The sequence below is a fragment of the Oryzias melastigma genome, linkage group LG18 (genome assembly GCF_002922805.2).
Source record: "Oryzias melastigma strain HK-1 linkage group LG18, ASM292280v2, whole genome shotgun sequence".
Classification (NCBI taxonomy): Eukaryota; Metazoa; Chordata; class Actinopteri; order Beloniformes; family Adrianichthyidae; genus Oryzias; species Oryzias melastigma.
The window spans coordinates 24514528-24527264 of NC_050529.1; the positions used below are offsets into that span (position 1 = coordinate 24514528).

Below are 12737 nucleotides of genomic sequence, written 5' to 3' on the forward strand. Positions count from 1 at the left end.
GATGATAGAGAACAACCAGATGGATGTTGGGTCTTTTTGAGCAGGGGAATGCCAGCTATTATTTTTAAGACTTAAGTCATTAAAAACAAAACAAAAAACATCGAACAACAGTCAAAGCAGAGTTAAATATCTTGAATTGGCCAAAGGGAATGTGTTTGTATGCTTATTTTAGCTTCTGCTCATCACACAAATGAAAGAAAATGGCTTCAAACAGCATCAAGAAGCAGTAGGAACAGCACGAAAAACACGTCCAAACATTTCTAACTGTAAGCATATGAAGGAAAAATGATGTCCTTCCACCTGTCCCGGAGTCTCTGATGGTGATCCGAGCCTTTTGGGTTCTTCCAGTCACTGCGGCCTCAGGAGAGACAAGCTGCACCTCAAAGGTCTCATCTGCCTCTTCAAGATGGTCCTGAATCATCTCCATTTGCCACTTTCGCTTTGTCACTCCTGCATGGAAGGTTTGGATGTCAGACAATGTCTCCACATTTACCAAAATACAAGACATCTCTTTATGAAAAGAGGAGCATTTTGACCTAAAAGTCAGGAACAGTTAAGGCCAAAAAATATTACTAAACCAATCGTTTGCTTTTTGGGATAAACAAACCATATTGAATGTTAATAATAATAGAGTAATATGTCATGAATCACGTGATTCTAGGACCTATTGGTGGATTGAATTCTGAATACTGAATGTTGATTTCAAAGGCTGATTTAGATCTCACCAGTGCAGTAGTGAACACATACCAGGATCGAACTGGATGAGAGGCGAAGGGCTTGTGAGGAAGTCTTTTCCAGCAGCTGCTGTTTCTTCCTGAACCTGACCGAAAATACAAAAACTGACACTGAGGCGAGAAGCTGCAGAAGTACGTTGTTCAGCCTGAGGCGGGACAAATCCATAGAAGCCATACAAACCTTGATGGTGACAAAGGCTGACTCTGCTAGGTGCCCCCTTCGAATGACCTCCATGGAGAGGGTTCCCTGCTGCTCACATGCAGAGGAGTCCGCCCGAGAAAACTCCACACTGGACCACATGAACTTCAGTCTGCAAACAGAAGGATACCAGCTGAAGGTGGGTGGAGCTGTTCATTGATGAGAAGAGAAAATACATCAGTGAATGGTTTATCCTACATGTGGGAGGGGCCCATGTTGCCCAAAGAATCCGACACTCTGAACTCCAGGCTGTCTGAGAGAGACTCGCTGTTGGGATTGATGACATAGACTATGCTTCTTTTATTCAGGTCTGTTTGGGAGAAGCGCTGAGACACAAACCCCCCTGGGAAAGAGAAAAAAGGTTTTTCCCATTCTAACAAGAGTGGGTTTGGAAATAAAGCTTATCCTGACCTGTAGTAACGTTTTCCAGGTAACCAAAGTAGGGTTGACGAACAATGGAAAATACAACCTCCTCTTCTCTGCTCTCAGCATCCTGAGCCTTCAGCTCCCGGGACGACACAAAGATCCCAAATCGCCCATCAGTAAGGCTTTCTGCTCTCCACAGAGGGAGCAGCCTCACAAGTTCAGGAGGGGAATTATCCAAAGATTTGATCTGAAACAAAGTTGTGTTGTTGTTGGTTGTTGTCTATAAGGTGCAACTTAACCCTTTAACACCCGAGGCGTCGTCAGTGACGCTTGAATGAGACGATTTTCTCCTTCAGAATCTGCTGGATTTATCGTTAATGGTTGTAAAGTGACAGTAAATCAAAGAACAGGGACACTTAAAAAAACGTTCTCAGTCATGTTTTAATGATTATTAGTAAGTTTTTAACCAAACTCCCTCAAACTAAAATGTCTTAAAAATACATTTTTCATGTTGATCTGAAGCCTCTGTTTCCAAAATCTCGTCTGAGGGGGCGTGGCTTTTGGAGCTCTGCCCTGATCCCCTCTGTCTGATTATGATAGCTCTGTGTCTCTCTAGCGTAAATCTTCATAAAAACATCCATCAATCTGGGTAATGTCCAGCCGTATGGTTCTGATCCGGATGTCAGCTGGACGAGGAAGTGAAGATCTTCATGGACAGAACTTCCTCCAAAATCCTGATTCTTTCTCCTTCCAGTTCACCAAAGACTCTTTTAGCTAATTCTCCAATGTTTATTGACTGTGATCAATACATTCAATCATTGGTTTCTCAGAGTTCTTGATAAAATAATCAAAGCTAACATCAAAATGCTCTTTCATTGATTTACAATCCTTTCCAACTGCGGTCAAATGAGCCGCCGTTCACATTTCCGTGGTCACATCAAGAAGCTCCGTGGAGTCTGGTGGAGATTTTCCAGCGTTCTCAGTCCTGCTACCGTAAGTATTGGATGAAACTCACACCAAAAATCCAGTGATGCTGATTTGACCACAGAAATGTGAACGGCGGCTCATTTGACTGCAGTCAATGTGAAGATACCATCTTCTCTTCTCCAGAACCTGAACTAGACACTAGGAACAGATGAGGGTTTAGTGCATGTGCAGCAGAGAAAAACTGTCTATAGAAGAAGAAAATGCTGCCTGGACAGGGTTAGAAGAAGGCAGAACAGCAGCAAATACCTCACGCTGCAAATGACAAACATTAACTCTCTCACCTGAACTGCAAAGAAAACTGGCTCTGTTTGCAGCTGTCCATCCAACAAAAAGCCTCTGTTAGTGCTGTCAGAGGCTGTGAAGGCAAACCGATCGATCTGCGACGGCCCGCCATCGTGTGCATACGCCACCTCCAACTGATTGATGTCTGCCTGGGTGAAGTTAGACCCAGCATCCAGGCTTTTGCTAGATCGGAGAAGACGACCATACTTTGGAAGTTCTGTTAGGACAAAGGTCAGGTTGGTGGGTGGAGTATCAGGGTCAGAGAGGGTGAGGCTGTCAGGGCCCAGGATCATGACAGAGCCCTGAGGGATTCTGAGGCCTTTGTTGTTGGTCAGAGCTGGCAGTACTCGATCCACCATTTCCACCTGAAGCTCAAAACTTCCACTTTGGCTGCTTTTACCGTTGCTTACAACAAACCTGTAAACGCATGTAGAAGAACAGATGTTAAAAATCCCAATGTTTAACCCTTTAAACACGGAGCTCCAGTGTTTACGTTCTGTGATTTAAATGTTAAATATTTTGTGTTTAAAAACATTTTAAAAAAATGTTGCTGGTTACTCTCCTTAAGGCTTAAAATATTCTAATTTTGTTTCATTTTTATGTATTGGTTTGGTTTGTATTTATGCTAAAATTCAGATTGTTCAAGGTTGTTTTTAGCTTCTACTTTTTGAATCTGGTTCTGTCTGAGCTGAACTCGAACTGAATCAATCATCAGTTGGCATTATTTATCATGAATCTGACTTTTTGGTTTTTAAAACTTTTACTTGGGAAAACTAGAGACCTAAAATGATCAACTAGACCAGAGGTCTGCAACCTGCAGCTCCGGAGCCACATGTGTCTCTTTTACTCCTTTATTGTGGATCTTTTATCAAAGCTGTTTTACTCTGTGTTTTATTCATGCAAAAATGAACAACAGTTCATTTATGTTTATTATATAGTAACAATAGCAGAAATACAAATCAGGGTCTTATTTTTTAAGGGTGAAGGAAGACTTTGCGGCTCCTGTTGGGTTGTAGTCTGTGAGAATCAACCAGAAAGGCTCTGTCAGAGCTGAAGGTTGCAGACCTCTGGTCTGGAGCATGCTATTGGGTTTGTGAGCTCACTGGAAGGTCTCTGTTGTCCTGCTGGCTCGGTTATCGTGAACGTAAGCAACCAGGTTTGCTGCTATGTCCATCTGGCTGAAGGTGGAGATGCTCAGTCCAGGATGTTTGATGTACTCGATGTGTCCATGAGCCGGCGGCTTGGTGATGACATACAGAAGCTCTTCTGGCTTGTCCGAGTCGTCGGTGGCTAGCAGCACATCAGTGGTGAGAACCACACGGTCGCCTCGGCTTAAGGTCACTGGCCTTACAAAGATGGCAATGTTTCCTGAGAAGTAAAGTCATACTCAGATCTAAACATATGCAACTTACAAAATACGTTGGGACACTTCAGAATTAGAAATGAAACAAAAGCTTAATTTATTTGAACACAAGGGCCATTATTTGTTTTCAATAAATAAAACAGAAGTTTGAAATGAGAAAATGTTTTTCCTAAAAAGCAGGCTCATCTATAACTTTGTGGCTTTAAATAAACGTTCAATCAAAACATATTTAGTGAATATTTTACATTCACTTTAGGATCTGATTATAAGCAAAAGCACATTAGTTTTTAGTGGATCGTGCAGGAGTGCTCCAGGCAGCAGTTCTGTCGGACTGTCGACAGCAGATGCTGGGAAAACCCTACAGAGTTCAGGGAGGAAGTATGGACACCTTTAGTTTAACTACAGCCATGTATCTACAAATATTAATGACCCCACATTTCATCTGGCTCGCCGAACGGGAACAAATTTAATTGATATTTCTCTTTAATGTTTTGTTTTCCTCTGAATTTTGACGTCTTCCCATAGATTGTGCACTATAAACATATTGGCCTTTGTCTGGTTCAGATGCAGAAGGCGGTTCTGCATTCGTGCGGTGTGGTGACTTGATGTTTTTCTGACGTTCTCATGTGTTTTCAGAGTCTTAGTCATTTTTCTGATCGTTTCGAACGCAGCAGTTCTCCAAGTTTGTGTTTTCCCTGAAGGACATCAGACAAAATGAGAACAAACATCACAGTTTTGAAGTAAAACAAAAAATTATCTTTTTAAAAAATATAGCTCGATATCAAATCATGTTTTCGTCCAGATTCCATGTTATTTCTTTCTCTTATGAAGTGGATTACCAAAACATTCCAAGCATCTGCTCCTGGTCCGGCCCTTCTGTCAACACCCCCCGTATTAACTCCTCCCACTGACGGCTCGGGCCTGCCGTACCTTTCTTCAGCTCCTTCACAGAAATGTGGAAGAGCTGTGGGGGAGATTGGTGTTTTCCATCTTGAAGGTGGAAAACAAAGAGATCCTGCGTTTTGGCGGCATGGAGGCCAACATGAACGTAGCGTAAGAGGTTCAGGTCCACCGATTCCTGGGTGCAGTTCCTCCCAGCGGTCAGCGTTTCCCACCTCTCATTTTCCTGAGACGAGTTTGATCAGAGATAGATCAATGATCAATGACAATACAAACATGGTTGATCATCTGGAACTTATTAGATCGTTATTAGACCGTTAGAAAGACATGAACAGAGATGGACATCAACAGCACATATTCCAGTTTGATTCTTTTCTGACATTATTAAGACGATGTGCACAAGTTGTTACTGACACAACAAAAGCAGTTGTTATTTGTTTATTAATGCAACCACTTTTACTATGTAATCAGAACAAAAATCATGGAAGATCGTAAATCACACGTGTCAAAGTCACGGCCCAGGGGCCGGATCTGGCCCTCCAGGTAATTATTTACAGTTTAACTTGATTTATTCTAGAATAATATTTCTACCTTTTTATTTTTCATAATTATTTTAATAAGTTACAGTTTTAAAATTCTGCAGCTTTTTGGACTATTTTGGCATTTACTAAGATTTTTTTAAGCCATTTTGGAGTTTAGCTAATATTTCAGCTACATGCTAGCTGTTTTGGCTAGGCTTTTCTTTTTTAGTTTTTTAGGCTAATTTGACATTTAGCTAATATTTTTAGCTGCTATCAGCTTCAGCATTTTTAGCTATCAATTTCGGCATCTTCAGCTATCAGCACATTCACACTAGCATTACCACAGGAAATGTTATGTATACAGTTCATAATTTATGACAAAGTTACAGTTTTAAAGCTTTAATAATGTACTTTCAGAGTGTTCAATAATGTTTATCCTGTTCGGCCCGCGACCTACGGTGTGTTTTGGATTTTGGCCCCTGGTGTGGTTGAGTTTGACCCCCCTATTGTAAATCATACAGTTCTATGAACAGAACTTTCGGCAAACACACCACAATAGTTAAAAACATCATGTCGCTTTTATGAAGTTTTCATGCTTCATCCCCTTCTGACTTTGTTCAGCTGAGTTTTTATTTATCTAATATCACGGCATAAACTGTAAATGTAAAACAATTCAAATAGAATATTTATAAGGCAAATATTCAAATGGACCAGCCCACATACTTCTTTGCCGTTTTGGCCACAGAACAGAGTTTACTGAGAAATTTTGAATAAAAAGTAAAACACTTTCTTTTCAGAAGGAAACATCACTGACCTCACTGTGTAAAAAGGTCATCAGCTTCTAAACATCGATTGATAAGAAGCGTGTTTTTTATTGTTGATGTCTTCTATCTCGTTGAAAAGGATAAGTGCATTGCTCGGTATGCGTTCTCAGAAAAATGTGAACTTGATTTTTAGATTCCCTCTAGATTCCCACTATAACTAGAACCAACAGTGGCAGGGATAGGCTCCAGCAACCCAGTGAGCCCAAAAAAGATCAAGCAGGTTTGGAAAATGGATGGATGGATAGAAAGCATTTGTTTTGTGAATGAAGGGAACATTTGCATCACTGAACTGAGTGTATTAAAACTGGTTTTGCTGTAAACTGTTATTTACTGCATTAAAAACAGCAACCTATTAACACTGTCAGTGCTTTTATTTGTTAGAATTCTGGCTTTATGTATTGATGGTTCTTAATTGAACAATGATTCGTAATTTGATTGATTCCTTTTGTTGGAGCAATCATCAGGTTTTTACAAAGACTGGGGAACGAAGAAGTTTCAACTGTGGAAGTAGGCAGAGCTCAGAGTGACGGCTTTCATCATCGGCAGCTCAGCACCAACCTTAAGCTGAAGCACTCCTAGGTTAGGAACACTCTCGAATACGAAAATGACCTCGGAGGGGGGGGTGTCTCCGTCTTGTGCCAACAACGTAACACTGGAAATGATCCTGGCCTCTCCTGGCTCCACCTCCAGCCCGTTGTTCCTGAGAATCACTGACAGGTCACATCTCCTTCACAGGTCACACTCGTCTTATGGATGACTTCAAAGGGAAAGATGATGGACCAACCGAATGACTCGTGGCTCTTCGTCGTTCACAGGCAGCACTTCAACCATCACCCGTTTGTCCACCTGGTGTTTGCCGTCTGTCAGCCGGATGGAAAAGCTGTCCTCCATGTTCTCAGAGTCATCGTGTGCGTACATCAGATCCAGTCCTGAGCTCCATGACGACAGACATGGGAGGGGAAGTGATTCTGTCATTCAGGCTGGATACTTTAGCAACCGTAGAGAAACGGGAAGCTTTTTTAGGGGGGGTAGCTATAGTTAGAGAGAGGGTAGTTTGGTCTTTTTCACCGTAAACAGTAAAACCATTAAATGCTTCAAAGCATTTATACAATAGTGATTCTCCTTTCTGTACGTTTTTCAGCACGTAAAACTCAATCACACTTCCAGTGATTTCTGCAATCTTGGAATTAAAACGTTCAGCTTGTTCAGGATATTACTGCTTGTATTTTGGTATTTATAAAGTTTATAGTTTTTGAAATATTGAGCAAAATATGCCCCTTAAGAAATGAATGAGAAATTGCTCACATCCTTCAAAAACATTGTGCACTTAGCACCTGTGAACTTCTGCGAACTTTCAGCTAACATTCAAACTTTAAAATGTTCAGGTTTTTTTAAGTGTAATTTGGAAAAGCTTTTTTTTTTTAGCAACGTGTTAGCTGTTTTTGGGTAATTTAGACTTTTCCAGTCTTTTGGCTTATTTTAAGTTTAACTAATATTTTAGAATTATGCTAGCTGTTTTGGCAAAATTAGACATGTTTCCAGTTTTTTGCTAATTTGGCTTTTAGGTAATATTTTGGCAAGCTTTCTGTTTCAGCGTTTTCAGCTATCAGCTCTGCCATCTTCAGCAGCCATATTCAGCTTACAGCATTCAAGCTCATTGCAGGTAATGCTATAAATCTAGTTTGTTTATTTGTCTGATTGATTCATTCAAAGTTTGATGGAATGAAATGATTAATAAAGAACAAATAACTGTAAAGGAATAAAAATACATTTCAATAGAATAAAAAAATGACTTTAAAAATACAAATAAAACCTAAACCTACTTTCCTTCTTCAAATACAGTTCTATTCGACTCTGAGAGGGAGAACAGGAATCATAAGAACACTGCATGGTGTCAGTACGATTATGTCATGTGTCTTCATCACTTCACTGTTCTTTCTGACCCCAAACTGTTGCGTCAGATGTTTGCGCTTTCTAAGCTCTGGAGGTTTTTTCTCCCCACTGTCGCCTGTTGCTTTCTCAGTCTGAGGACTGCATTGAATGATGTCATGAGTTGTTTCTTAACTGTTAATCAGTTAATCTTTTTGGACTGATTTGAACAACACTACATGACATTTATCACTAATAAAGCTTCATGTTGAGGGTATTTAATATTTATTTTGTTGAAACTCTTTGGGGCAACCTTGGTTTTAAGATGGTACTTTATTAAAAGACTTAACTGAAATTGTAACACATGACATGCCTAAAGCAAATGACAACCACCAAAGAATGAGAATTTACCATTTACCATAATTTATCAATAAATTCAGATGCATGATGGCCCTCAAGAACAAGTGAAATGTTCTAGAAGATAGAGTACCGCGATGAAGATCTTCCATAGTGAAGTCGACAACAGGGGATGGATTGTCTCCATGTCTTTTGGTAATCGTTCCACCCTTGTGAGTGACGATGCTGCCATGTTGAGGTGGTGTAACCACGGTAATAAGCAGGAGATTCTTGGGGACATCCATATCCGTTGCATGCAGCACCAATCGCTTCATTCCTCCCTCTGGTACCTCATCACACAGGGAAGTCGGTCAGTTTATTTCTAAAACACACTCATAGGAACGTCTGCTTGTTGGAGATGATTGTGGGTATAAAGTCATAAAGACTCACTGTGATGTTGTTGGCCACAATGTCTGGGACTTCGTCGTTTGTCGGGTTGATGATGACATGGAAGGGGACGTTTGCAGAGCTGCGTGTCCCGTCTGATACACAGAGGATGAACTGGTCCGCTGTGGGCTCCAGCCTCTGGTGTTTGGACTGAACGTAATTTATGTGACCCTCAATGACGTCCTCGTAAGAAAAAGATGCTGCGGAAAAAGAGGAAATCCCAAACAATGATAGCAGAATACATCTTTGTGTCTGCTCGTTCTATTAGCTCTGTGTAGAAAAATTGATAGCTAAAAACACTAAAGCTGGTAGCTGAAAACACTGAAGCCGATAGCTGAAAACGCTGAAGCTGATAGCAGAAGATACTGAAGCTGATAGCCGAAAACACTCAAGTTGAAGATGCTGAAGCTGATATCTGAAAACACTGGAGCTGATAGCTGAAAACGCTGAATTTGATAGCTGAAAACACTGAAGCTGAAGATGCTGAAGCTGATAGCTGAAAACACTGAAGCTGATAGCTGAAAACGCTGAATTTGATAGCTGAAAACACTGAAGCTGATAGCTGAAAATGCTGAAGCTAATAGCTGAAAACACTGAAGCTGATAGCTGAAAACACTGAAGCTGATTGCTAAAAACGCTGAATTTGATAGCCGAAAACACTGAAGCCGATAGCTGAAAACGCTGAAGCTGATAGCTGAAAACACTGAAGCTGAAAGCAGAAGATACTGAAGCTGATCGCCGAAAACACTCAAGTTGATAGCTGAAAACACTGAAGCTGAAGATGCTGAAGCTGATAGCTGAAAACACTGAAGCTGATAGCTGAAAACGCTGAATTTGATAGCTGAAAACACTGAAGCTAAAGATGCTGAAGCTGATAGCTGAAAACACTGAAGCTGATAGTTGGAAGGTGATAGCAGAAGATGCTGAAGCTGATAGTTGAAAACACTGAAGCTGATAGCAAAACACTGAAGCTAGCTAAAATATTAGCTAAATGCCAAATTAGCCTAAAAAACTAAGAAAAGAAACATAGTTTAGCCAAAACAGCTAGCATGTAGTTCAAATATTAGCTAAATTCCAAAATAGCCTTTAATCTTAGTAAATGCCAAAATAGTCCAAAAAGCTAGCAGAATCCCAATTTTTAAACTTTAAAACCATATTTTTTTAACATAACTATGAATAATATAAAGGCAGGAATATTATTCCAGAATAAATCAACTTAAACCTTCAATAACTTTCAATATTTTACTCTTCATAAAAAATATATCATGTCAAAATTATACAAGTTAGAAATGAGCACAAGATAACATCGGGTCATTAATGACAATAGAATAGAATGATCCGGAGAGCCCGATCCGGCCCCTGGGCCTTGACTTTGACACGTGTGCTTCAAGATAATTTATTCTATCATTTCTTTTGGCATATTAAGTTAAAACCATATAGAGATGGGTGAAATGCTTCACTTTGCAAACTTAACAAAATTAAGTCAGTTGCCTTTTTTCCGCGGTACAGACGTCACCATTTGGAACCAGACGATCTTAGTAAGTGATTGGTCTGAGTCATCATTTCTATGGCAACCACTCTCGCTAATCATGAGTGAGCTTACTGGAAGGCCACACCCCTAGACCTATCTCTCTTCCAGTACTTGCTGTAGCTGGTAATAAAAGGGTTTCCATCCCACCTGCCTGATACAAAATATGAGGGCTGGGTATCAGTTATAATTTCCAGAAACAATACGATCCACCAGAGCCTGAATCGATTCAATTCTGTTTTTTTTTTTCGATCCTTTCGATCCACTCAATTCAATTCAATTTTGAGTTTACACATTTAGACACATTTGTTTCTGAATTACATTAATAATCTTCTATATGTTTTGAATATATTTATATGAATCTGATCCAGTTCAAATACTGTAAATGTATCAGTGAAATACTGAGATTGTTAATATCATCCAGAGTTACATGGATTCTCTAAAGGAGAAGTTCTAACTAAAATGTTCAGATCATTAACATTGGAAACATTGTTCTGCTTCTCCTGGAGGACGTTTCAGTTTGGACACTAGGTGGAGATCTCGGTGTAGCACTAAACCTTATTCCAGAAGAAGAAAGAAACAATGTTTTAGACCACAAATGGTTACTTTAAAAAATATTTCCTTAATAGTTTGGAAAATTCATGTCTGCGAGTTTATAAGATGTAAGATTATAATAAGATGTTCATTTAGTCAACAATGTATGTTCAGGTCGACCGAGTGTTAGCATTAGTCATCTTTTGGGAAATTCCATTAACCGTTAGTATCAAGCTAGTAGATCAAAGCTTTATGTGCTAAATCAATTTATATTTTGTACGAAAAGATTATTGATCTGTTAAGCTTAAATCCATCCATTCCATCCATCCATCTTCTTCCATTCATCCTCAACCAGGTCATGGGGCAGCAGTCCAAGCAAAGATGCCCAGACTTCCCTCTCCCCGGTCACTTCCTCCAGCTCCTCTGGGGGGACCCCGAGGTGTTCCCAGACCAGCTGAGAAACATAGTCTCTCCAGCGTGTCCTGGGTCTTCCCCGGGGCCTCCACCCAGTATGACATGCCCAGAACACCTCTCCAGGGAGGCGTCCAGGAGGCGTCCGGACCAGTTGCCCGGGCCACCTCAACTGCCTCCTCTCGATACGGAGTAGAAGCGGCTCGACTCCGAGCTCTCTCCGGGTGACAGAGCTTCTCCCCCTATCTCTAAGGGAGTGCCCAGCCACCCTCCGGAGAGAACTCATTTCAGTCGCTTGTAGTCGGAATCTCGTTCTTTCGGTCATGACCCAGAGTTCATGACCATAGGTGAGTACTGGAACGAAGATCGAGAGCTTTGCTTTCTGGCTCAGCTCTCTTTTCACCACAACAGACCGGTGCAGCAAAATGGCGGACGCCGATCCAATCAGCCTGTCGATCTCACGCAACGATTTTCACTCACTCGTGAATAAGACCCCTTAAATCGATTCAAATTGTTTCATCAATTTCATTAACTCAGACCTATAAAATATAGTTTATAGGAATTAAATCAAGAGAAAGGTAGCAGAAGGCTGTGTCTTTCCAGGACGAGTTTCTTTGAGGAAAAGATTGGAAAACTGATTGAGAAGTAAGCAGCCTGTAGCTTCTGTTTGACTAAGGGACTCTAAAGTTGAATGAGATGATATGTAACTAAAGCCTGGTTGTGTCACGAATTGTGGTGATGACTGATCAGAATGGATGATAAACAACAGTTCTTTTATTGTCCAGGTGCTTATGTTTTTACTGACGAAATAACAGTATTTTTGCTGTTTGTCTATATTTTTCCCTTTATTCCCAACACAAATGTGCACACACAAAACAAAAGAAGGGGAGCAGCTTTTTTTTCTCACCTATACTTATGCCTGTGTTGCTTTTTTCAAAGCCAGGGCTGGGGAGGACATTCTCTATGTACCCAAACTGGGGAGGAGAAATGAGACTGATGGTCAGCTCGTCTTCCACTGTGTCCATGTCAGAGGCCTTTACATGAAAAGTAGTAATAGAGCCACTTCCACCCTCATCTACCATGAAGATGGCCCCTGTAAACAAGAGGAAAGACAAAAGGTATTTTTACCGTACATATATATAACTTTGAGAATGCATATGCTCTGCTTGTGTATTTGGATGACCTGTTGTTAGGGAAGGTGGCTGGTTATCAACTGGAAACACTGTGACGTGGAGGTCATACAGAGGCAGGTTGCTCCTCAGCCGAGTCGTGCCTTTGCTCTTGATGACATTTAGTCCACTGCAGCATGAAGCAGAGCTCTCTGTCTCTTCATCAGAGATGACGAAGGTGATCGTGTCCTGACGCGGAGTGAGCCCAATCTCCAGTCCTACAATCGCACCAGAAGAAACACTTTTGAAGAGAAGAGAATCATCAAC

At 40.7% G+C, this 12737-nt stretch overlaps 1 protein-coding gene across 1 annotated transcript in view; it reads right to left on the reverse strand.

The window, feature by feature from the left end:
* Positions 1-12737, reverse strand: part of frem1a (Fras1 related extracellular matrix 1a) — a 35815-nt gene that overhangs the window by 5800 nt on the left and 17278 nt on the right. Inside the window, exons 17-30 of the mRNA XM_024288470.2 lie at positions 12485-12688; positions 12209-12394; positions 8832-9028; positions 8536-8731; positions 6961-7105; positions 6735-6876; positions 4862-5057; positions 3672-3936; positions 2568-2985; positions 1345-1546; positions 1132-1276; positions 916-1045; positions 748-820; positions 301-450 (exon numbers count right to left, since the gene is read on the reverse strand). Of these exons, the coding sequence (XP_024144238.1) occupies positions 301-450; positions 748-820; positions 916-1045; positions 1132-1276; positions 1345-1546; positions 2568-2985; positions 3672-3936; positions 4862-5057; positions 6735-6876; positions 6961-7105; positions 8536-8731; positions 8832-9028; positions 12209-12394; positions 12485-12688 (2649 nt within the window). The remainder of the gene's footprint in view (positions 1-300; positions 451-747; positions 821-915; positions 1046-1131; positions 1277-1344; positions 1547-2567; positions 2986-3671; positions 3937-4861; positions 5058-6734; positions 6877-6960; positions 7106-8535; positions 8732-8831; positions 9029-12208; positions 12395-12484; positions 12689-12737) is intronic.